The sequence below is a fragment of the Ruditapes philippinarum genome, unplaced genomic scaffold (genome assembly GCF_026571515.1).
Source record: "Ruditapes philippinarum isolate M1 unplaced genomic scaffold, ASM2657151v2 ctg500_1_1_1_1, whole genome shotgun sequence".
Lineage (NCBI taxonomy): Eukaryota > Metazoa > Mollusca > Bivalvia > Venerida > Veneridae > Ruditapes > Ruditapes philippinarum.
The window spans coordinates 73,174-100,566 of record NW_026867377.1 but is presented as its reverse complement, the minus strand read 5'-3'; the positions used below and the strand labels follow the sequence as shown (position 1 = coordinate 100,566).

The 27,393-nt window shown below is 32.2% G+C and overlaps 1 protein-coding gene across 1 annotated transcript; it reads right to left on the bottom strand.

The window, feature by feature from the left end:
• Positions 1 to 27,342, bottom strand: LOC132735869 (WD repeat-containing protein 44-like). The gene is made up of 22 exons (XM_060722883.1): positions 27,114 to 27,342; positions 25,610 to 25,708; positions 22,758 to 22,845; positions 20,806 to 21,459; positions 19,815 to 20,048; positions 18,768 to 19,006; positions 17,783 to 17,915; positions 17,257 to 17,393; positions 14,526 to 14,606; positions 13,212 to 13,285; positions 9,064 to 9,131; positions 8,368 to 8,448; positions 7,726 to 7,770; positions 7,210 to 7,300; positions 6,116 to 6,198; positions 5,339 to 5,443; positions 4,099 to 4,221; positions 3,525 to 3,713; positions 3,064 to 3,165; positions 2,229 to 2,344; positions 1,435 to 1,562; positions 1 to 749 (listed from the first exon to the last, which is right to left on the bottom strand). The coding sequence occupies exons 1-22, from the start codon at positions 27,170 to 27,172 to the stop codon at positions 583 to 585; spliced, it is 3,096 nt and encodes a 1,031-aa protein (XP_060578866.1). The 5' UTR covers positions 27,173 to 27,342; the 3' UTR covers positions 1 to 582.
• Positions 27,343 to 27,393: the final 51 nt, after the last annotated feature.

Here is a 27,393-nt window from a genome sequence, read left to right as displayed (position 1 = left end):
CAATCACCATAAAAAGTTTGAAGTTCCTAGGCCTTAAGGTTCTTTAGTTATTGATCGGAAACCGTTTTTGCTTTCAAGGTCAATGTGACCTTGACCTTTGACCCCTTGACCCCAAAATCAATAGGGGTCATCTACTGGTCATGACCAATCACCATACCAAGTTTGAAGTTCCTAGGCCTACGGGTTCTTTAGTTATCACTCGGAAACCATTTGGTCTACGGACCGACGGACCGACAAGTGCAAAGCAATATACCCCCTTTTTTTCAAAATGGGGGCATAATAATTTCATATAACAATGTAACTGTCATATAAACATTTCCATGATGTTACTCCCATATAAACATTTCCATTAACATCATAACTGCATTCAAATCAAGATCCAAATTCTAATTTTCTAGAAAAATTCATGGGACTGACTTTTATGTGTTTGGCCTTCAATAAAACATAACACTGTTAAAACAGAAGTCCTGCATCAATGAAGTGTAGATGGCAAAATATCATACTAATAAAAAAATCACTCTGGAAATTAGATACTTCTGCTATAATCATAAATATTAATGCCACTTGTTTTGCAATATCAGTTTATTTAACTCGTACTACTTTGATACAGCCCATTAAATCAGCGCTGACTATAAATTCAGCTTCCGGCGACTTTATGTCCTTCGTTTCTTTATTGTTTGATTCCTCTATGGCAAAAAAATGGTTTGAGTTTGGAGCAAAAATGGCCACTGTCACTACAGCATTGTGAACTGAAATATACATAAATAATGAAAACATGTAACATTCAATAACTTTTTATCCCTAAGCAACTCTTTATTTTCCAAATATTTCATAAAAACCTTTGAAGGCTGCCTTTCCATACAAACATACTTAATGTAGGTACATAAAGGACATCCATTCAAATCTTATTACCACCAAATTGGCCTATCCCACAATAATAGTGGCTGCCACACTAGACAATTACTATAACCATTTCAATAGTATGACCTAGCCAAAAAGTTAACTCGAAACCTTCCACATTACAGGCAGGTGGTCTGATGTTAGGCAAAACTGAGGTAGCCATATACAAATAAGCTCCATTAGTTTAAACATATTTATTTAAGCTTGATTGCAAAACACATTCTTTCAACTTATATTAATCACTTTTGAGTCCGCTTCCTGGAACTAACCACTCCTGGTGTCATATGAAGAAACATGGTCGTGACCCAAGTAGGACTCAAACCCATGATCTCCAGGTTGAGAGGCAGACACATTAAGCTCTAGGTCACTGCTCCCCTTAATAAGTTCCATTACAAGCAATTTGTGAATAATTTAACAAAATGGATGAGGTTGGGGTAGTAGCAATTCTGTGTAATGTTTCATGTACTTAGTAATGTAAAATGCCTCACTAATATAACTAAATGAACAAAGAATTGCTATATAATATAAATTTACCTTTAAACGCCTCATAATAATCATTTCTATCTCTTCTGGCAGATGAGAATTTATCAAACTCGTGCTGTGTCCTCCACAAGTAAACAAACTGATCTTCTGAACCACATACAATATATTTCCCCTTACAACTGTTACAGTAAATAAAACAAAAACTTTAGTTAACAAGTTAAGATAACAAATATAATGAATGACATATTTCTGTCCCAGATACTGATCATTATTGTTAATCAAAAAAAAATATTAAAAAGTTGTAAGTTGTGAATGGATGATTGAAACTTTTCGTATACTTATACTTGGAGGGGGTGGGGGGTGCGCATTCAAACCCACTGCAGTGATGGGCAAAGTGATTAAATGGCATCACACTTATAAACTAATCTCTTATATTTAAATCAGATAGAGAGTTGGACAGTGAATCAGGTGATCTGGGTTCAATTCCCGGAAGGTGCAGTCTACTTTCCTTGTGATTGATCATGTAATATTTTCTTCGGTCATTTGCACTTTACTTCTGCTCTCAAATGTACAGAAGTAATCAGTTCGTTGCAGAAGAGAAAGCAACTAGTACAGGTAAATTGCTTGCTCAGGAATGTTGGAGTAGCTGAACTGTGCTCTGGTAAATTCAATGTGGCTTACTGCCGTGATCTGGGGTGAAAAACTACCAACATAACCATTATTTAATCAGGCAAAGCAAAGTCTAAACCTCTAAATATGAAAACTGATAATTTTTATGAAGGTAAACAAACAAATAATTTACAACAAATGTTGAAGGACAATCTTTTTCACACTATATTCTTTACCTAAAACCTGATCTTATTTGGCTACTGGTATTCGTTGGACCTTTATATTTACAGGTCAAGGTAAGATCCCTGAGATCATAAAGTCGAACCCGCGAATCATTGGAGGTCACCAAAACCTGAAATTGTATTACAAGAATTTTATCAAAGATAAACTATACCTTTCCTATGTATATTAATTAAGAAGCTAACTTGGAAATTGATATTTCTGCTCTTTACTTGAAACTTATCATATTTTTTTAAAAATATTTTTTAAATAATGAAAAGAATGAAAATTAAATATGTGGCTTTTAAAACAAGTCAGTCAATCAATATAATGCAATGGCTTTTTAATTTTTAGAAATAATTTGCAGCCATGTAAAGAATACGAAAGAAATAATTATAACAAAGTTTATATATAAGAATGCAAAAAAAATCAAATAAATAAATATTTCCATTTTCTTCACTGAATATAATCAGTTATTGGCTATTTTTTTTTATTTTTGATTGGGTTTTAGTAACTCCAACAGTGTTTCAGTCATATGGTGACTTTCCAACTTTCTTGGTGGAGAATGTCATAACAAGCCCTTCTATGCACTATGACAGGCACAAGACCGTAGTAGAGTAAAAATACCATTTTTTTTCTGTGAGCTAGCTGGATAATATTCACTATACACAGGCATTCAAAAATATTTTCAGAGTCACTCGTCTTGCAGGAAGAGTAGCTTCTAAATCCAATGTGCAAGCAACATTTCCTTTTTGTCCTGCATCAAATTCTCTTAAATTCTACTCGTTATTACAAGAGGACTAGTAATTTTGTATCTCTGTATAAACACTAGAGTTTAACTTAAGACTCTACCTTATCTTCACCAGGTAAAGGTTCAATGCCAGTGATTTTTTTCCCTCTAGAGTTCTTTCCCCTTGTTGAGCGTACATGAATCTGAGTGTAGTATTTCAAATGCTGAATAAAAAAAAACACAATGTAGTATATATAGATAACTCTTTGTCTTATAACTATTTAATTCCATATCATAAAGATGTCAAAGCATGAAAAAAAACCTCACAATCATCATTTGAAAAATACATTATTGGCATTTCTATGAAAATGATTTATTACTAGTTTTGACTTAACTATCTTGAAGATATTTCACTGGACAAAAAGTTCCATATACCTTAAACTATTAACATGATTTTATTATCAGGTAAAAATCATGCATATACAGATAATACAGATTTTTCTGAGCATTTTATGAATTTATAAGAACATGTATGTATAGATGTAACCAGATTTTCAACTAATTCTATAAAAAAATTTCTTACCTCAGTGCTATAAAATATGCATTTGCCATCATAAGTTCCAACCACAGCAAATTTTCCATTATGACAAAAGTTGGCAGTAGTTATAAGACTTCCACTTCCCACCTCATTCCACAAGGTCACTTTCTTATCAGGTATATTCCATAACCGTAACTTACCATCCAGTGAACCACTCAAAAAATAACGGTCATCCTGAAAAAAAATTACATCAACCGTTACAAGATATCAATGCTGTACAAAGTAACATACAGTTTCTTTATTAAAACAAATGACTTTTGGAATATAAGTGCACCTGACAATCTAATGTACAAGATATCCAGTTTGAGTCCAAATGACCTTGACATTAAATTTGATTTAGTTACCTCAAAAACAAGAATTATTAGAACAGAGCAAAAGCAATATGGATTATATATATCAAATTCATAAGGAAAATCTATTTGTTAATAGACGCTTTAAGATATTACTAAGTTTATAAATAAACAAAATCAGTTTGCACAGTCAGCATAGACACTGTTCAACAAAGACAGACACACAAATAAACAATAAATAATGACTAATGAATAAATAGTGAACTTACCTTTGGATGAAAGACTATAGATGTGACAAAATCAACGTGTTGAAATGTACAGAGACATTCTCTCCTAGATAAATGCCACAGCCGTACGGTCTTATCCATTGATGATGACAGGATAAAATAATTCTGAAAATATGGAAACACAAATATTTATTACCCTTTCAGAATTTTTCCCCCTTTTTGATTGGATACTGATCCGCCGAGAGAAATTGATATAACAGAGTCAGACAGGTAATATACACATTAAATTTCCCCTTTGGGTACCCAACATGCACTGTGTTGGTATGCATACGGTTTGATGTTGCGCCTCGGTAACGTCATTTTGTACTTAAGGGGTAACCTGTAGGAAATCTTATTTCGACTATTCATTTGAAACAGCAATGATTTATTTTAAAACTTGGGTGATAAAAAATCTTGGCAGGTAAAATATCCACATATATATCTCAAAAACCAAAATAACATATAATGTCAGTTTAATGTCTCATCATTATCAAATATATAACTCGAAATATAAAACAAGCACATTATGATGATCACATTTTATACACTTCTATGGTAAACTGAAACAAGGCAACAGTTTCTGGATTGGTCAGCAGAATGCCTGTGTAACATGACTGGGTGGGGAACCATATCAAATCTTAATGATGTGATATTTAAAGATCCTTATGTTGTAATTAGGGTACTAAAGTGTAATGTTATATATGTATAAAATTATTCTTCTAAAACAACTGTTAAATATGTACTGCAAATGTTTATATGTGTTATAATGTATAAGTAATCATTAAAATATATGCATTCATTTCTTATTGAAAAATTTGGCTGAGGCTTTATCGAAAATAAATTTCTTATTACCTCCCTTTATTTGCTTGAAATGTAAATTCCGTAATATCTTTACAAATAATGTGATATTATAGGGAAACAAACAGTCATAAACAAATTACAATCCTGCTCTTGTTTCTTACATATTATTCTACTGTGATCTACTATAGATCAAAAGGCAAAGAAACAAATTAAAGCTCTAAACTTTAATTAAAACTCTTAACAAGAACATCAGTTATGAAAGCTGCCTGATTTGATAAAGGTTGAAATAGCCTACAAACAAAGAAAATAAAAAACTAAACACACATCAAACTGAAAGCTTTTGTACCAAAATCAGCTAAGGACAGTCTTAAAATATAAAGCAAGACAAAAACTGCAAGAGAATATATCCTATTCTTGTACGTAAGAGTAAAATATGACCTACCTTAGACCATGACACATCTAAAAGATCAGCAGAATGTCCTCTATATTTACAGAATGGTTTTGTTTTAAATGGACCTTTTCTGTCTTCTATAGTCTCAGCAGTTGCCTACAATGTACATATGTTATCATAACAACAATCAGTAACAAAAATAAAACTCACATGATACCATAACTAAACTTTTCTGGGGGGTTGTGTTTTAAATCACACTGCAACTCTATAGTTCATATGAAAACTTTCATACTTTATTGGTAGAGGAAGACCTCAAATGCCTCTTAAATGAATTGTTTCAGGCACACCAGGGCACCTGAGTAAAACCACTGACATTTTGTAAACTAGTTGTATAGCTTCTATAAATCATAAAAAACAAAATCCCAGAGTCCAAGGCAAAGGCAAAATTCAAACCCTCAGCTGTGAGGGTCAAGGGAACGGAAGTCAGGAACCCTAACCACTCAGTTACAGGGGCTTTATTACAATAAGTAATGGATAATCTTACCATAGGTTTCCCGGTAAGTTTCTTAAACTAAACTCTACATCATAACATAACATTAATTAGTAAATGATACATTCACTGTACATCATGTGTGTTATCTGCATAAATAAAGCTTACAAAATACAATGAAAATTGTATCCATTTTTCAAAAAAATTCATCAAAAATATACTTTCAGATATGCATATCATTCTTAACACTGAAAAATTTCAAAATGGACAAATCAACATTATTTGTTCATATCTCAAGAAGAAAATTAGAACATAAAAATGTTCAATACTTTACATACCCCTAACTCCATAGAAGACTGGTCTGAAGACATTGATGGTATTGAATTGAGGCTTTCCTGAGATGGTGCCGGGGACACTTGTACTGAAATAATACATGGTATATGATTACACGTGGTATATGATTACACATGGTATATGATTACACGTGGTATATGATTACACATGGTATATGATTACACGTGGTATATGATTACACATATACACCTGGAAATAAGTGAAGCACACCCCTGAAGTTTTAAATTGGTTGTGATTTAAAGCACTGTCATGAGATGACGATTTACTTGAGCTTAGAAATAGTAATTTGATAAGTAGAGATAGCAATTAAGTAATCATAAACCAGAATTTATGAGTTTAGTTTATTCTTAACCAAATTATTGAAGCATAAGCAAATGTGTTATTTTTCACCAAAATTGTAAGTGCATATAATTATGATGTTGGAGCGTTTACATCAATTACGTTAATTTTTAATAACGTGTGTAACCACCACATGCCAGGATGATAGCCTCAACCCTTCTCCTCATACTACCAGTAAGGCGTCTAATGCGATTTTGAGGTAAATTTTGCCATTCTTGGTGCAGAGCTTATTCCAGTTGTTGCATGTTGACTACAGGTGGTTTGTACCATTGACCAAATAAAATTTAAATTTCAGTTGTGGTGGCAGGTGTGCTTAACTTATTTCCAGGAGGATATAATGCAGTTCATGCCATGTTACTACTGAATGATTCAATACCTTTGCTATTTTTATTTTTTTTAAATTCCCAAATTCAGTGTAAAGCAATGAAGCAAAATAATGGAACTGCATGTAGGTGAGACTTGTTAAATACCAGTATATGTATCCAGTTAAAATTATTCATATTCTTATAAAAGTTCAATGTTAATATATTTATATTTTTCAGTTATGGTAAATGCAATGTTAATAAAATTACTATCAGTAACAGCCACATAAGAAATTAAAATTTATCTTAATAATGATAACAGACAAGCTTTTCATCATATATTGTGTATTTTTGTAATTTTTAATAGGTTTAATGTACTGTTCTTTTTGGTTGTCTAAAACAAAAAAATAAAGTAGGAAATAAAGTAGGGTTCGTACTTTCTACGTATTTCTGCCTCATATCATCGAAGTAATTGAACGCTGAATCTAACACCCAAATCCTGAGAACGCTATCCTGACCTCCTGTAGCCTGAAAATATAAAAAGTTGATATACTATCTTATCACATAAAAATGATATTAATTACATGGCCGTGCATTTAAACATGACATCATTTGCGTGATACAAACATAGCATCAAGACGCGCTAAAATGTTAGCATTACATCATTATAACTAAAAAACCAGAATGGTGACCTCAATTTTTTCCCCCGCTTAATATGTTTCTAATATCATATTCTAACAACATGCCAAGTTTAAAGAAATTCTATTGAACAGTTTTCATTTTGCCTATATGTCTATATGAAAACTACCAAAAACGTTCTTAACAGTTCTTTATTTTGGTTTACGATAAATATAATTATATTCATGCAGATTCAATACTAAATTTATTAAACTTGTTGAATAAAACTATATTATTTCTGGCAAGCCTTGTAACTGAACTTGTGAAAAACTTACCAGCAATCTACCACATGGTGAGAACTTCATCACCCATATAGCTCCCTGAAATAATCACAAGTTAGTCATTTTATAATAAACTATGATATGTTGGATTATATAATGACGTTCCAGCTAAACTTGTGCCCCACCATATATTATTTAAGGAGCAAGTAGGTAACTTAGTAGAAACACCTAAGGAGCAAGTAGGTAACTTAGTAGAAACACCATCTTATCTCACATAGGCTAGCAGGATAGCTTTCTGGTGTAAAATAATCCAAGAACCTTGTGTGATGATTCAAACCATGATGGTATTGGGGAAATTTTGGAAATCAGAGATCTGACTACTAAGGTTCACTCAGGTCAGAGAACGTTAAACAAAAATGTAGTAGACATTTCAATAATCTCAATTCAGTAAAAGATATTAACAAAATACTAGATGTTTTTATTTCATAATTCAAATACAAAATGTATCTATAAATAAATGACTAAATTTGTGAGTTAATTCATACATAAACATATCATGCCTAAATCCTTTAAAAATTGTTTTCATACACATTGTTTACATATAAGATATTTAGAACATGTTTGTAAAATATTTTTGTTTCTATCTTCTAATATAAAAAAAGAGAAACAACATGTATTAAGTGAGAAACAACTTACTGTGTGTTCACCACTTAAGTCCTGTACTGACTTGAGCTGACCAAAATCATATGGACCTTTCTTGTTATGGTTTGCTTTGAACTGAAATAATGTACAACATAAGTCAATGGTATTCTTCTTTAATATCTTACAATATAATGGACTAATAATAATATTGCGTTTCATTTAAAAAGTCAGATTGGTTAAGACATTTGTTTAATAATTAGAATTCTACATAGCAATATGGCCTCAAAATTCCATTACACACAAATAACATATTTATTAAGCTACATTCATGACGTATGCCTCTAGTTCAATATATTACCATTATAATATTTTTGGCAGCACCAACACTGTTAAGGAAATTGGTGACTTTCCAGCTTTACTGGTGTAGGAAGATCTGTGCATTATTTCAGACATGAACTCAGGCATTTGAGTAGTACCACCAATGTTCTGTAAGCTAGAATCCAAAGTCTCTGGTGGGGTTTGAACCCACAGTGATGAGGGGCTAGTGGTTTGAAGTCAACAGTTTCAACCACTTGGACACCCCTTATCTATAATGGACATAGAAGCAGACATGTTTACCATAACAAAAATACTTGAAAATAAAACGCCTTGATTACATGCAAGTAAGATTATTCTAAAATGTAATTGCAGTACTACTAGATGTAACTTGTTCGACAGTTAATTCATGATTAAGTATTCAAATCTTATTACCTTAAACCTTCTGCCATCTTCAGAGACCTCCCCTTCTACTATAGTACTGCTTTCTTCTCCATGCATAACTGAAAACCAGAAAATAAAACAACAATAAAATATGAGGGTAATATTTAAATCGGAATACTGTAAATGAGGACTTACATCACAAATTAAAGGTTTGCATTAACATTAAATACAATTCATTCATCACATACCAATAATATTATAAAAACTGCATGATGACTGTTGTGAAGTTTCGTCAAAATCTACCAAGTGATTTAGAAGCAGCTTTTTAAAGGAATTGTGAAACTACAACAGACAATGACTTTAAGACCACATGAATCAAGAGATCAGAAAGCTCACATTTAAGCACTTCCCGCTTATTGTTTGTTTGTTAACATATCAATTTAGTTTTCATGCTGATTGCTACACATTTCTTGTCATATATTGGAGGTCAGTCCACAAAACCCACTTTCCTGGATAAGAAACCAGTTATTACCATTACTGATCCCATATGATTTATTTATCAGCAGAAAGAGACTGATGGTAAATAGACTGAATGTTTGAGCCGCCCAAGTAAACGATGAAAACAGTGATCCTGTATTCAACTCAGGTAGGTCAGAAAATAGAAATCTTTATTTTAGAACTTTAAAACAAAGGATTTCATCAACATGTGAGCAAAAATAGTTTACCAATTTCTTCATCACCAAACAGGAACTCTGACTGCATAAATTCTGAATGCATCATTTTTGTGTAATACATATTTAATAGTTCCACAATATAGATACATCACATCACACAGTATAATACAAATGTACCAAAAATACTTTGGAAGTTATACTAAACATTTACTTATTAAACAAAATATATTTATTAAAGAAAATCTTCACTTAAATCTTGACTTAAATTTAACATCCATAAGTCACATTTCTACTCCAATCGGTGTCCAATTCTTGCTAAGTTTATTTTGTTTACATTGCATCTTTTGCTTTTATGACAAAGGTCAACAAAGGTCATTTAGAGCACTATCTTCACTTGACGATAATCTTGTACAGGTCATGTGAAGGTCAATAAATTCACATCATTATAGCCTTAATTAACACTCATTCATTACTGCAGTGCATTGATTAACCATTTATCTTAATTAGCTCAATGGTATTGTCTCCTTAAATTAACCAAATAACCACATACAAAATAGTGCCATTCTTGGATACAGGACATTATCGATGAAGAAAAATAGTTCCTCTCTCACTATCCCATCACACTATCATTTGGTACATAAATGTGGTTCTAACTGGTTAGATCTATTTTCACTAATAATTAATGTAATTGGTTTATCTGGGGAGTGGTCCCATAGGCTTTGGTGTTGTTTTCGCCAAATGTAGACAGTAACAAAAAAAAACAATTATTTTTTTTATTATAAATTGTTTACTTGACTTGACTGCACAGCAACATTCAAAATAACAGGAAATTATATTAAATAAAGTGCATTGTCATGGTGCAATAAAGTCAAACAATCAATCTTTGTCTTGCTGTTATAGACAAAAGTTAGCAACTTTTAGCATAAAAAAGCTCAGGGTTTTTTTTACCATGAAAGAAAATAATTTCTGATACATTTAACAAATTTCAAGATATAAAAGCATCAAAATTGGACATACAAATCTTTTTATAAACACAAATGAAATGTTTTTTTGTTGTTTTTTTTTCAATGATAAAAAGTTAGCAATAAGCATCTGGCTGCTAAGATATCCTAGCACTCAATAAAAGTGCCCAGTATCTTAAAGCTGCATGCCTCCAGATGAGCAAAAATATTCTAAGAAATTTAAACTTGATAAAAATGTAAAAGATTTTGACAAAAGTAAAAAGATTCAAAATTCAATTTACATATTATGTGCTATTAAATTAAATTGATATGTGATTCAGCAATTATTATCCAGACTGAGTTAAAAGCATTCAAAACTTTTCATTTATAGCCCATTTTGCACAATAAAATGATTATTCTGGAAAAACAAAGTGATGATCTGAAATGTTGCACACAAGTTATTGGTATTGAAGTATATCAAGAGGTATAAATTCTCTGAAAAATATTCCCAGTACCATCATGTCAAAAAAACCTCAGTGGAGTCCCTTTAACCCTTTCCCCCATGAGCATATTGTGAAAAATGGCCGTTTTCACTGAAAAGCCTCCTGTTACAAGTTCAAACTGCTATGAAACTATGAAAAATGCTTCAATACTAATCAAACTTGGCACAAATGTTGACTGGAATGCTCAGTCTTAAATTTCCTGTTACCATGGCAACGAGGGGACATCTCAAAATTGCCAAAAATCACTATTTTGCCTCGATTTTTTCCATCAAAATTTATTTCAAAGTGCTGCAACTTCTCAAGGGATTGAGATAGAGTCAAAGGCTTTTCAGCGTTGGTTAAACGTTACCTTATGATTGACCTGGGGTCATTTTTAGCCTCTCACAAGTCCAAAATTTTCTTGGCGATGAGGGGACTCCGCCCCCCTTCAAACTTCCCAAACAGAAGGGGGCACATCCCCCTTCTGGCAACCCCCTGATGTATCTTTTGGATGGGAGGCGGCGCCGAAAAAATGCTCACTTTTTTTAGCAACATTTCTCAAACGAAAACATGTGTTTGGGGCCCCAATAGGACATTTTTTTCACTATTTTAGACCTAAAAAAAAGGGGGGGGTTGAAAGTACATTGTTTCGCGTATATATGAGGTAAAGGGTTAAAGTGTATATAGCTACATTGGGCTGTCTGGAATTAGTAAAATATTTGTTTGTATCTTGTTTAAAATCATACTAAAAACATATACATGTCCATGTAACTAAGGTGTTTTGAATAACAGAGGCAAATGTGATTCATTACACTGCTTGTAGCAACAGAAAAATAGCAATATTTTGTTTTTTTTTGAAAATCTTTCTAGAAATTATAACATGAACATAAAAACAATGTGACTGCAAAGTTTAAAAAAAAAATTTCCTAGCATATGTCATTAGTTAGGCTAAAAAGCAACAACAAAGAACCGCATAAATCTAGATATTCCTAGTTTGAATCTAAAGCTATAACATATAGCTATATATGCTTTAGCCTATACTTTTAACAAATTTATAACAAAGTTATGCTCCAGTGGGTATTAACGAGTACTCCTCCATTCATCGTCTGTTTTGCCAAGACAACTATAAATACATGTATATGGCATCATTCCAATACCTTATACACATGACATTCCTTACTTCAGATGCATGTCAGTAACTACTTAAAAACATGACATTCCTTTCTTACTTTATACACTCAACAATCCGTACTTTGATTTGAGTACTTCAGACACAAAACACACTTACTTAAGGCACACTATGTTCCTTACTTAGATACCACTCCTTAAGACATATGACATACATTCTATATGCATACAATATTTCCTACTCAGATTCCATTACTTTAAGCAAACAACATTTTTTACTTTTGACACATGACATTCCTTTCTTCCTGTACTCAAAATTTCTTACTATGATTCCATCACTATAGAGACATAAAACTCTTGACATATCTTACTTAGATTCAATTAATTCTGACACATGACATTTCTGTCTTACTTCACACACATGACATTTTTTGCATAGTTTAGGCACATGATATTCCTTACTTTAAGCATATGTAAATCCCCACTTACTTTCAGCTCATGACATTTTTAACTTGGTTTAATCAATGAAGGTTTTCATTGGTATTAACTTTACCAAACAATATTCCTGATAGAGTCCTTTATCAATTTTACAATTTTAAGAATTTTAAAAAGTTCTGATCAAAGAATTCAGGATCCATAGAAACATTCAATACTGATTCAAGTTCTTTTCAAACATGTTTTTGTCCGTGATTCAAACAATTCATGTCGTACATATATCATTTGTTATCAATGATTAAGTAACTAAATGGTTTGTTTTGTTTGATGATATCAATTTATTATCATACACTTCTTACATTTCTTTTTCAAGTATGTCTTTAGACAAAGTTCAGCATTTTTCAAGTACTTTGAAGATAGTAACCAAAATCAAGAACTTTTAAGGACATTTTTTTTTCATTTTCAAGCATTTTTGAAGTATGGGACTTAATTTTAGATACTTTTTTTTGCTGTAGATTTTTTTTAATTAATCAACTAACCTTGATCTGCGACAGACTTCACTTTACTGTATGTTTTCCCAACCTTTTTCCCAAACAGTCTCTTTAACTTTTTCCTAAAAAAAAATTCATATAATTCTCCTCTTCCAAAAAAATCGTATACATTACAAGAATATTGTAATTCAATGTTATACTGCCAATCAACAATTACCAGGTAGGAGGAGCCAAGTGGTTACAGTGTCTGCCTGTAAAACAAGGGACTGTGGGTAAGAGCCTTACTTGGATCAAAACTGTATCAGATCATATGACATCAGTACTGGTTAGTTCTAGGAAGTGGAGATTTGAATAACATTATTTTTGTTTAACCCTTTCGCTGCCAGAGGGTTATTTATTTATTGATCACCTATTTGCCAGAAGATTTTCTGAGAAATTACTATATCATTTATTAATATAATTATTATTACTTGTTACTAGTATTATAATAATTATATATGTTTCCAAATCTGCTAGTATAACATAATTATTGTCAATGGTATAATTATCTATATATTTATTATTATTATTATTATTATCATAATTATTATTATTATAATTATAATTATTATTATAGAAACAGCAAAAGTCATCCATATGGCAAATACGCCGAAAATAATAGGGACAGCATATGCCGTCCCTATGGCAGTGAAAGGGTTAAAAGAGAGTGTTGATAAATATATTTTGATTTAATTGTACAATTAGGTTTATGTACAATAGTTAATTGTCAGTCTGTAAGCAAAGTTTAAGTAAAACATTACTAGGCAGATACTTAAATAAACATTCCTACATAATGGATCAGAACATTTTTCTGATAAAACCTGAACGAATGAATGAACGAACGAATGATGCAATATATGTATATGTTTAAACAAATTGTTGAGTGTCTGTCGAAAGTATACAAGTTCTATTATTCTAAAAATTACATATTATACTTTCATTTTTCTACCTATGCATGTCATGTTGTTGTTGTTGTTTTCTATTTCGGAAGGCCACATTGGAAATAAGATATATATGATTGTTATTGTATGTTCTTAATGTGTAACCTTCTATAAATAAAGATATTATTATTATTATTATTATTAACTTCTTCTTGTGGAAAATATCCTAAGTGATTGTAGAGAAGGAATCTAAAGTAAATTATTTTTACTTTTAAAAAAGGGGAACCATTCAGTAAAAATCTATGTTTAATGAGAAATAAAGTTGCATTAAAACCTTGAACAAAATTATTACACTAACACTATTTAAGTAGGATGCAAACTGAAACAGTTTAAGCAGGATAACTTCCATATTCTGACAAAATTCCAGCTAGAAACTACATACCCTTTCTTCCTAACACTTTGAGCAGCTGTAGATAGCCCGCCCTCAGACCGACCATCATCATCTTTATCTGTACCGTCTTCACTATAAACAATATAATATATAATGATGTATAGTAAAACTTCTAAGTGTCAAACTTAAAGTTCGCTTAGTAGATTTTCTCGATGCATTCAAAATATGTTAATTATATCTACCCTAATATTTTTCAAACTTTTCGGATAATTCCATCTTTATTTAACAAAAGAATATATGTATACAATCTATGAGATCAAATTGAAAATCTATATTCATTCATATATTTATATTAAACATAGGATATATTCAGAGCAACAGATAAGGTGCGTATTTGCGTATTTACGCAATTAATTTTATAAAATACGCAATTGAATTTTTAAGAATGAGTATCAAAACCCATTAAAACAAATAAAAAACGCAATTGTCTTAAAAAACATGCGTATTATCATTTTCATCACCCCAAATTAATATGTCGTACGCTCGTAGTTTTGGACAAATCATATTGATATGCAAGCTATCCGAATATTCCCGAATAAATGCTTACTAATCAACGGTCTCCGGTCTTCGACGGTCCCCGGTCTCCAAAGACCGACTAAGTCATATCAATAAAGCATGACACTGTCGATTTGTCTACTCAGGTCGACGGTCTTTACAGACCAGCAGAGAAAGTTGATTTTGCAGAGACCGTCAATAAGTAGGTCCCACCTGTATCAATTGACGCTTTGAAAGCAATATGGCGTCGTACAAAACGGAAAATGATTTGAAACAAAACAAGAACTGTCGGAGGACAGTAACGCTCGACTATTCGAAAATTTGTCACAAGGGTGTTTCATTGAGTATAATAATGCTTACCTATATGAATACATAAAATTGTCCGAAAAGGTACAAACTCTTCAAGTTTCAATACATTCCCTTCAGTAGTTATGGAGATACAAGCTTACATGCAAAAACTTAACCAAGAATTCATGAGTCGAAAAAGGGGCATAATTATGCAAAGAAGCAAATCAGAGTTATGGGACTTGTACCAATCATCTTAGATAATCACAGAGACCAAGTGTGTGAAGTTTCAATCCATTCCCTTCAGTAGTTATGGAGATACCAGCTTACACGCAAAAACTTAACCAAGAATTCATGAGTCGAAAAAGGGGCATAATTATGTAAAAAAGCAAATCAGAGTTATGGGACTTGTGCCAATTATCTTAGATAATCACAGAGAACAAGTGTTTGAAGTTTCAATCCATTCCCTTCAGTAGTTATGGAGATACCAGCTTACACGCAAAAACTTAACCAAGAATTTCTAAGTCAAAAAAGGGGCATAATTATGTAAAAAAGCAAATCAGAGTTATGGGACTTGTGCCAATCATCTTAGATAATCACAGAGAACAAGTGTGTGAAGTTTCAATAAATTCCCTTCAGTAGTTATGGAGATACCAGCTTACATACAAAAACTTAACCAAGAATTTCTAAGTCGAAAAAGGGGCATAATTATGAATTAAAGCAAACCAGAGTTATGGGACTTGTGCCAATCATCTTAGATAATCACAGAGAACAAGTGTGTGAAGTTTCAATCCATTCCCTTCAGTAGTTATGGAGATACCAGCTTACATACAAAAACTTAAACAAGAATTTCTAAGTTGAAAAAGGGGCATAATTATGAAAAAAAGCACATCAGAGTTATGGGACTTGTGCCAATCATCTTAGATAATCACAGAGAACAAGTGTGTGAAGTTTCAATCCATTCCCTTCAGTAGTTATGGAGATACCAGCTTACATACAAAAACTTAACCAAGAATTTCTAAGTCGAAAAAGGGGCATAATTATGAAAAAAAGCAAATCAGAGTTATGGGACTTGTGCCAATCATCTTAGATAATCACAGAGAACGAGTGTGTGAAGTTTCAATCCATTCCCTTCAGTAGTTATGGAGATACCAGCTTACATACAAAAACTTAACCAAGAATTTCTAAGTCGAAAAAGGGGCATAATTATGAAAAAAAGCAAATCAGAGTTATGGGACTTGTGCCAATCATCTTAGATAATCACAGAGAACAAGTGTGTGAAGTTTCAATCCATTCCCTTCAGTAATTATGGAGATACCAGCTTACATACAAAAACTTAACCACAGGGACGCCGACGCCGACGCCGACAAATGGGTGACTGCATTAGCTCGATTATTCTGCGAATAGTCGAGCTAACAATCGTAAATAATCAAAAATCAATCAGAAAACAAACTTGTCAAAAATATTATGAAATATAACATGAGCATTTGATACAAAAAATAAAACAATTGTGAAAAGTTCTAGTAAATTGTTCATCCTATTTTCTTTTTAAAACAGTTTAAATTTTATTGATATTGAAACCATAAAATTCATATTTTCATAATTGAATACCCAATTGATCTTGAAATCATAGGGTATCCAGTTTGGGAATACCCAATTAATTTGAGCCAATACCCAATTCCAAAGGAAATGATGGAGTAATACCAAATTCACTTTTTAAGCTTATCTGTTGCTCTGTGTATTTATATAGGACATTATCATATAAATGGAGACTTACATTTAACGACTATAGCAGGCCTCTTGCAGGCTTTAGGATATTTTTCTGGACAATTTTAATACAAATCTTTAAGAAATTACAATGCATGTAAGATGTGATATCTAATATGATTTAATACAGCCAAAAATGACAAAACAAGCCAGCAATTTTGAGCCTGAGACGAACCTGGGATATTCATTTGTTCGTTCCATCATATGTAAAACAAGAGGATCTACACATTTTGGTAGTTTAACATCAGCATCTTTTAGTGCCACCATCTCCCCAGTGTCTAGATTCTTTACCATGACACAACTCAATATCTCCTGTAAATATACATCATGATTCCCCCATAGTTTATAATCTAAATAATTTGATATCAATTATATACAGAGAGGCTGCGTCACAATTGAATTTTTAATTTTTTTCAGGAGGAAAAGACCGAATCAGTAAAATCACAAACATATAATATAGTCATAGTTATTTCTATTTTCAAATTCTTTTTTACGCTTAAGTTAAAAAGGTTCAAAAATATTGTAACACAAAACAAGAGCTATCAAACAGGCAATGCACTCAATAATTTTCAGAGCTGGTCAGTTAAAAATTTGAGCAAATAGATGCAGTTGTTTGAGATTGACATGAGATTGAACGTGCTATATTATTACAATACAATACAATTGAACAATTATACAATATTGTAAACAATATATAATACCTCATCTGTTAATGGATTCCCAGAGCCCGATCTTGGTCTATTCATTGACTCCTTCCTCTTCACTTGATCATGACCGCTAGAATTTCTAGATCTACGTCTCTCTACCTTCTCTAAACTTGATGTTTTACTATGTCTGTAAATTAAATGATATATAATTACAGTTACTATTTGCATATATGCAAGTATGTTATTAGTTACAGAGATTTATTTGACAGGTTATATGGCCATATCTTAATATATCTGTAAACTTATATAACCCAAATCACTGGGATCAGGTTATATAGGCTTAAAATTAATGCAAACTTTGTTTTGTCAACAGTGACAAATCTTTATAACAAATTAAAGGAACTCCACTGAGGTCTAAAAGCATTAAAACATAAAATTTGAATTTGTTTTACATAGATCAACTGAGGCATTTAAAACATGAAGATAAAAAGAAGATAATTAAGAAATATACTCAGAAATAAATTGAAAATCGTAATTTTGAGGTATTCTTAACCCGATGTGAGTGAAAGTGTCATTTGCACAAGTAGAATAATCATTCTGGAAAAACTGATTAGGTGAATAATCTGAAATTTTGCACACAAGTTCTTGGTGTAGAAAAATATCAAATGAAACATTATTCTCGAAAATTATCACCAATCCAATCTTGTCAAAAAACTTCAGTGGAGTCCCTTTTGAGATAAATAAGCACTTCTTTACTTCAAAAAATGAAAATTATTTGATAAATTTATAGAAGCCATGTATACTATATATATTATTGAAATGCCACATTAATCCAATGAAAATCAAACATGCAACATTATAAATACTTTTATATCATAATCAATTTCTCGATAACATTTTTATCAAATTTCTTTACCAAAAAGTTGAGCTTTAACATAAAAGACAAGTGTTATAATACATATAACAGACTTTGTATTGGTACAAATAATTGTGTGATGCTGTAAGTTTCAAACATTATTTTTAATATATTTTTCTTTACCTATCAAGACTGGTATTTTTACTTTTCCGTCCCTCACGCTCAAAGCTTGATTTCTTACTCAACTTTCCATCCCTTTCCAAACTAGACCCCTTGCTGAGTTTCCGTTCCAGACTTGAGCCTTTATGGAGCTTTGAGTCTCGCTCAAGACTGGCCACTTTGTTTTTGCTCCCAGATGCATTATTTTCTAGAGTATCTCTTGGTGAGTCATGATCTGAATTGACTGCATCAATATCAGCTTGCTGCAAATCAAACATAAACATAATTCATAGACAAAAAACAATAAAAACAATAAATTATGTTAAATTCACTGTATATAAGTAAGATAAGATAAAGCTCTTCTATCTTCATGCATTTTGACAACACTACAAAGGTTAAATAATTTTCATATAACTTTATTTATTTAAAAATTCATGATGAACCTAGATTTAATTCTGTCCCAGCAATAAATCAAGACCAGAATACCAGTACACCAACTGAATATCCCTTTAACACATACACTAAAACTATGAAGAAATATATCTATATATTTTGCCTCAGTGACCTTGACCCAATCGACTTCAAATCCCACAATATATAAAAGTCCTTCACAGCAGTGATTTTTTAAAATAAGAAGTTAAAATTTGATAGTAACCAACAATTAAGCACTCCTGGGTGATTTAACATGCGCTGTAAAAAGCAACTGGCGATAAATATATAATGAGTAGTAAGCCATAATATCAGCTGATGGGCACACTGTGTAAGGTTACTTCACATGAGATAAATTATAACACAATGAGAAATGGTAAATAAGTGTGACGCAAGGACAAACATTTGACATATTTAACTGACCCTTTGGTTATCACCTTAGACTAATAATCTAAAAATTGCTTGCAATGAAGGTTTAAACTCCGTCAGAGGCAAGCCTTTGTTTCCTACAGTGAGGAAAATTATGCTCATTGTTTAGTGATGGCACAAGGAACAGATTGTGAATGTTTTTTGTAAGCTTATAGCTCCCTACTCCATCAAACTAATGATAGATTCTGTATAAACTAAACATGCTAAACTGACCTCTGTGTTGATATGTCTTTTTTTCGATCTTATTACTGTTGTCAGGTCCAGAGCACGCTGTAGGTCATCTGCCAACTGATTGAAATCATCTGACCCTCCTAAAATTCTCTCTGGTGGAAGGCCTGGAGATTGGGGTTCTAGTGACAGTGATAGACTAGGTGACTGGCTGTCGAGTGAACAGGTAGAATCATCCATGGGGATCAGGCTTGAAACACTGCTCCTCTGAGATGATGGCTATAATATAAATATTTTTATTTTTAAAAACATTTGAAACAAAAGAGATTTTCATTGTCAGTTACATATTGAGATTTTTATAACATTGCCAAAGATTTCTCTCCGCAAATGTTCAGAATGAACAAGCTTTTATCTTTATAAATTTGTAAGAACAATTGTTCCTTTTTTTAATTTCAGTCAAAACAGAAATACAAATGTACTCAATCAAATTAAAGGGAATCCACTGAGGTTTTTGACATAATGGGACTGGAAATATTTTTTTAAAGATTTATGTACTAAATGATATAGGTCTTGACTTGTATGTAAATTTTCTGGTCATTCCTTCACCTCACCTAGTTATTCCAGAATAATAATTTTTATTGTGCAAAAAGACCCAAACATGAAAAGGGTTGCAACACTTTTTACTCAAATCCTGCTAAGAAACGGACAAAAAATCCATTCAAAATTTAATTCTGAGTTCTTTGTAACCCTTTGTAGATTTTTTCATTTTAAGTGCTTCATTCAATATTTCTAAGATTTTCAAATATTAAGAACTCCAAGCTACAACAAAATTACACAATTTTAAAGAAAAAGCTTATGAAACATTGCTTTAATAATATTACCACAATAAAATTCAATTATATATAAATCATAAACTTTGTTATTGTGGGTTTTACAAGTTTTTATCATATATATTTCTGTTTAATTGGCCGACCTTTTTAAAATGTGGTGGGAAATTGTTAGCTGCGCAACACCTTAAGTCACTTACAACACCTACCAAGTTTTCTGGCGTTCCTGGTACTAAGGAAGTTGACAATTTCAACTTCTTCTTTTTTCTTGGTGGTGCCACTGGCTCTACAAACGCTGTCTTCCCTTCAGCATGTTTACTATTCTCACCACTAGAGGGCTGATAATGTTCACCACTAGGTGGCAGTATCACAGACTGTGCCTGAGCATTTGCTTGGAGAGTATTTGGTGGTGTTCTAGTTTTTGTACTGCGAACAATGTCCGGCTCATTGTCATCACTGAGCAGCTGAGTCTCTTGAAGGACATTCTCAATGATATTTTCAACATCAAAATTGTGGTCGACTGTTTCATACTTTGTTTTATCATCAACTAAATCATGCAAATGTTTGCTCACTTTTTGTTTTTCAGGTTGTGATGTATTAATATTTACTGAATAGTTGTTAAATTTATCACTTTGATCACTGTCTGTGGTGTTTAATGGCGGAAGATCAGTTACTCTATCCTCAGTGGCGTATTTATCCAAATATTCAGCACACATTCCGAGTCTATTGTTAGATTCATCATCAAGATCAGAGTCTGATGAAATTTCTGGACTTTCAGAGTTATCTCCCTTTTCGGTCATTTTCCTCCTCAATTCTTCATGTTTTCTTCTGCGTCTTTCCAATTCTTCCTTTTTGCTGGACTCCTGTTAAACAGACAACAAAAATACCCTCTCTTCCATTACCATTTTAAGATTGCATTTTGCTGGCAAACTTTATTTTATATTAATAAATAAAATAAACTTAGATTAAAGATATGTTACGTTTAAATATGATATTTCAGAATATCTATACTTTCAACTCAGTCTCTATGTAATAGAAAACTAATGTCACTTTGAAAACTTTACATGCTATAGGATAACAAAGTATGAATACAAAGTGTCATTTAATAAGGATCATCTTAGCTTGATCTATAATTTGGAATGCAGCTTCCCATACATTATTTGTTTACTTCTTTTTAAATTAGATGTATTCAGTGAGAATCTAGATTTCATAAAATTATTTTAGTCAAAAATGAGCAAAATATATCATTAAGATACAATTTTTGAATCATTTGTAGTAGCTGTTATATACCTAACAAAATCAAATTTTGTAGGCAGCAATAAGTTTAAATAAGTTTGTCATGAAAATTTTAATGTAGCAGAAATACAAAAGAATAGGTGAAAAATCATGAAAAAGTATCAAGTTTCCATAAAACATGACATTGTGACAATTTGGATGGGTCATACCCACGCATTAAAGGCCATATGGTGACTTTCCAGCATTGCTTGTGGAGAAAGATCTCAGGTGTTTTTTATGTACATTATAATCTGTCATAGATATTCCCCTGAATAGAACCTTTAACATTCAGTAAGCTAGATGTATAGCAAAACTAAACAGTGATATATGATACTGATACTATGATAGTCAATAAGGAAGTAACCACTCGATTTAGTGACAATCATACTTCACAATTTTGCACAATACTTGTTACTGTACAAGTATCATATTACCCAACACATCATCATGCAATATCCTCCTGTGTATAGAAAGTAACTCCCATAAGTTAAAAAAAAAAAAAATTATATTCCCTACAGCACTACAAAAAAGGTCCAGTTGGTTTAAACATGTTTATTTAAGCTCGATTGTGAAACAAGTTCTTGCAACTTATATAAATCACTTTTGAGTTCGCTTCCTGGAACCAACCAGTTCTGTTGTCATATAAAGAAACATGGTCGTGACCTGATTAGGGCTCAAACCCATGATCCCTGGGTTGAGAGGCAGACACCTTAACCACTAGGCCACCACTCCCCTTAAAAAAAATGGTCCAGTTAAAAATTGATATAACTGAAGTTGATTCAAAAACAAAGTCTGCTCCAAATATAAATGCTTTAATTTTCTCCAGAAAAAGTGAGCTTTTATGTATTTGCAACAGAACAAAGATTTGGCTACAGATAATGCTTACAGTTAATTTTCCTTTTTCAATTTGTCCCTGCTTCTTCATCTTAATGGCCTCTAGCCTCATCTGTAACTCTTGATCTTCACGTTTACGTCTAAAATATTATAATAATACATTTAATCATTCTTGTAATGTTTATACTGTACATGTATATATTTTAACAAAATTTTGTAATACTCTACAGACCACTGAAATTTAACAAGTCTGCAACTACATACTTATACTATTGTTCTGTTAACAATTACTAAATTATAATCAATTGAAACTGTCACATACAATAAAGATACATACAATTGTTTTAAATTGATTTAACTTAAAACAAGAGCAAACACCGGACATGGCAACACTTGACTTTTTTTAGTTTTTCTAAAAACAAACAAATAAAAGGTTTTAATAAATCTTTAAAAAAAAATAAAGAAAAAAATGTCTTTCAATTTTTTTAATCCAGTCACACTTGTTTTGTTCAAGTATGAATCATTTCCATAAAATTAATAAATGACAAAGTTAGAAAATACAAGAGGGCCATGATGGCCCTGAGGTCGCTCACCTGTATATAGGCCCCCCGCCCCCGGGCCAATTTTTACCCAAGGGCTTTTATTTGTTTATTTGAACAGACTTGGTAGACACCCATAAGAAGATGTTTCATGCTAAACATCTAAGTTCTAGCTCATTGGCATTTTTAAAAGAAGATTTTTAAAGTTTATACTATACACATATAGTTAAAAACAATGTCACCCCTGGGGCAGGGCCAGTTTTGACCCCCGGGCGTTTATTTTAACAAACTTTGTAGATATTTACTTAAAGATGTTTCATGCTTAATATCTAAACTCTAGCTATTTGGGTTTTTCCAAAGAAGATTTTTAAGTTTTTGCTATACACATATAAGGAAAATCAATGACCCCCCCCAGGCGGGGCCAGTTTTGACCCCAGGGCTTTTATTTGAACATACTTGGTAGACACCCATTAGAACATGTTTCATGCTAAATATCTTAGCTCTAGCTCTTTGAGTTCTTTAAAAGAAGATTTTTTAAGTTTTTACTATATGCATATAGGGAAAATCAATGACCCCCTGGGGCGGGGCCAATTTTGACCCCAGAGCTTTTATTTGAACAAACTTGGTAGACACTCATTAGAAGATGTTTCATGCTAAATATCTTAGCTCTAGCTCTTTGGGTTCTTTAAAAGAAGATTTTTTAAGTTTTTACTATATGCATATAGGAAAAAACTATGACCCCCTGGGGCAGGGTCAATTTTGACCCCAGGGCTTTTATTTGAACAAACTTGGTAGACATTCACTAGAAGATGTTTCATGCCAAATATCTAAGCTCTAGCTCTTATGGTTCTTTAAAAGAAGATTTTTTAAGTTTTTACCATATGCATATAGGGAAAATCAATGACCCCCGGGGCGGGGCTAATTTTGACCCCAGGGCTTTAATTTGAACAAACTTGGTAGACACTCACTAGAAGATGTTTCATGCTTAATATCTTAGCTCTAGCTCTTTGGGTTCTTTAAAAGAAAATTTTTAAAGTTTTTACTATATGCATATAGGGAAAATCTATGACCCCCTGGGGCGGGGTCAGTTTTGACCCCAGGGCTTTTATTTGAAAAAACTTGGTAGACATTCACTAGAAGATGTTTCATGCCAAATATCTAAGCTCTAGCTTATATGGTTCTTTAAAAGAAGATTTTTTAAGTTTTTACTATATGCATATAGGGAAAAACAATGACCCCCCGGGGGCGGGGCCAATTTTGACCCCAGGGCTTTAATTTGAACAAACTTGGTAGACACTCACTAGAAGATGTTTCATGCTTAATATCTCAGCTCTAGCTCTTTGGGTTCTTTAAAAGAAGATTTTTAAGTTTTTACTATATGCATATAGGGAAAATCAATGACCCCCTGGGTCGGGGCCAATTTTGACCCCAGGGCTTTTATTTGAACAAACTTGGTAGACATTCACTAGAAGATGTTTCATGCCAAATATCTAAGCTCTAGCTCTTTGGGTTCTTTAAAAGAAGATTTTTTAAGTTTTTACTATATGCATATAGGGAAAATCAATGACCCCCAGGGGCGGGGCCAATTTTGACCCCAGGGCTTTTATTTGAACAAACTTGGTAGACACTCACTAGAAGATGTTTCATGCTAAATATCTAAGCTCTAGCTCTTATGGTTTTTTAAAAGAAGATATTTAAAGTTTTTTCTTTTGGTTGCCATGGCAACCAGAGTTCTGCATGGAATTAAATTCTTTGAACAATTTTTAAAGGTGACCACCAAAGGAACATTCCTGTGAAGTTTGGATGAAATTGGCTCAGTGGTTTATGAGGAGATGTCATTTAAAGCAAAAGTTTACGGACGGACGGACGACGGACGGACGGACGGACGGACGAAAAGCGATCACAAAAGCTCACCCTGTCACTTTGTGACAGGTGAGCTAATAAACAAAATTCAATCATTTGACCTTGAATGTTAAGGTCATTTAAAGGTCAAGGTCATATCTAAAGTATTCAACATGTCTATCTGGTCAAAAGTGTTGTTTTGTCCACATATGAATTAAATCTGTACATAAATAACAAAATTATGACAATTTAAACAAAATTAAATAATTTGACCCTAACTGTCAAGGTCATTTTAAGCATTTAAAGTTTCAGACAAGCATGAGTAACAATGACCTGGTTTGTGAAAATTTGTATCAAATAATACTTTAGTGCTTTATATACTGTAGAAGAAAAACTTTGGATAAAACTGGATGCTGTCCACCAGGGGCGATCACGTTTATGATAAGACCCATTTTTTTAAACGGGCATATAAAAATGATAAAATAAGAAAAACACTTGAAAACCTACAAAATTTTTATATTACCTCTCTTCCTGTTGTCTTTGAAGCTCTAAAAGTTCCCTTTCTTCTCTTTCCACCTCACTGTCATGACACTCCGCCCTACTTTGATCAGCAATAAGTGACCTATAAACAAAAGTTATTTATAACACAAGTTATACAATAAATGACCTACCGGTATTTTAATTTTTTATCAAAAGTTTTGAAAATAAAAACAAATAAACATTTTGATAGCATTTTATTTTGATATTCAGCAATAACATGTAGTCATTGCAACAGTAAAATAGGCAGCACAATTTACAAACTACCTAAATATTGCCAAATTAACTCACAATATAACCCAACAAGCAATTACCTTCTACTATAAGATAAGCAGTCTTATATCAATCGATAAACATAGCAGTCAATTCCTATATCTATGTTGTTATTATAAACAAGGGCAACATTTTCACAAAATACGCCCATCACAAAAGCTTTTGTAAGAGACGTGGGCATATATAGAGGAGATATGCTCTGAGCAATATCCGGATATTTTATCATCTCTAGTGACCTTGATCTTGCAAATATTGACCTAAATTATATGTGTCACATTTGTAGTCATGATAGTTATCATTTCTGTTGCAACCCATCAATAAATGATGACTAAATGGTCCGCGTACACTAACTTCGACCTCTCTTATAATGTGACCTTGACTTTGGTAGCAGGACCTGGATTATGTGCGCAATACTTAGCTTCACAATAGTAGTCATGATAATGACAATTTGTGTTTCAATTCCACAATAAATGATGACTAAATGGACGGGAAGCAGTCCCAAGCTTAATGGCTTGCCCAGCTATAGACTACACGTGTATATTTGAAAAGGAAAAAAAAATATATTACATAGAATTCTGTACGTATCAGCAAAATTTTCATAATCATTTCTTTTTGGCCACCTTAAGGCAATGATAAAAGACGAGGAAGTCTGATTGAAAACAGATGCATAGACTGATTCCCTGTGCACTTCTAAGTTCTATGTCTACGTCCCCGCAAGGGGTTTGACATTAACGTAAGATAGATGGGAACCATAATAGGACAGCGAACCAGAAAAAATTAAACATATGAATAAAATACCGAATGACACATTTAAAACAGAAAAGGTAAAATAAAAAATGAACGATTATTTTAACCAACTACCCTGTTCATTTATAATATTTTTATAAATGAATTGATAATGTTGCTATATTTGTGTAGTAATGCTGCCAGTGTGAAATTTTGTCAGGTATCAACTTGCAACTTTGTATAAGCCAAAAGCTATAATCTATCAATGACACCAGCACTGGTAACTAACCGAATAAGAAACTTGTAGAAACTGAGAAAGTTACAAGCTTTCATTTCAGCTAAGTTTGACGTTAAAATGGTTAAACTAACATTTTAAAATTAAACACATGTCTACGTCCCCGTGAGTGGTTTGACATTAATGGAAGATAGATAGATAGAATAAATAGACATAGGTCTACTGATGTAAATTTTTGTAAACAAAAAAATCTTGCCTATTTGGTGTGACATCTTCAGCATCATAAAACTCATCTAATTCACTGTCTGACGACATATTCTTTGCTAAAACCAAACTTATTATAAATAACCAAATTGAACTGAATCGGTATCTTTATAGTTACGGCTTAATCTCGTATAAAATCAATTAATGACTGCAGCTGTCACAAGCTGTCACCCATTTTCGTCCATTTTGGATTCATGCAGACTGCTTCTTCTATCTTTAGCTTAAAGAAAAGCTTTCTTTCACAAAAAGAAAATAAAGTGTATACCAGTCAA

Coding starts and splice junctions, on each gene's coding strand:
- LOC132735869 (XM_060722883.1), bottom strand. CDS start 27,172: ATGTCGTCAGACAGTGAATTAGATGAGTTTTATGATGCTGAAGATGTC. Junction 20,049..20,805: donor CAGGAACGCCAGAAAACTTG/GTAGGTGTTGTA, acceptor TTTATATTATAG/CCATCATCTCAGAGGAGCAG. Junction 13,286..14,525: donor CAAAGTGTTAGGAAGAAAGG/GTATGTAGTTTC, acceptor ATTTTTTTTTAG/GAAAAAGTTAAAGAGACTGT.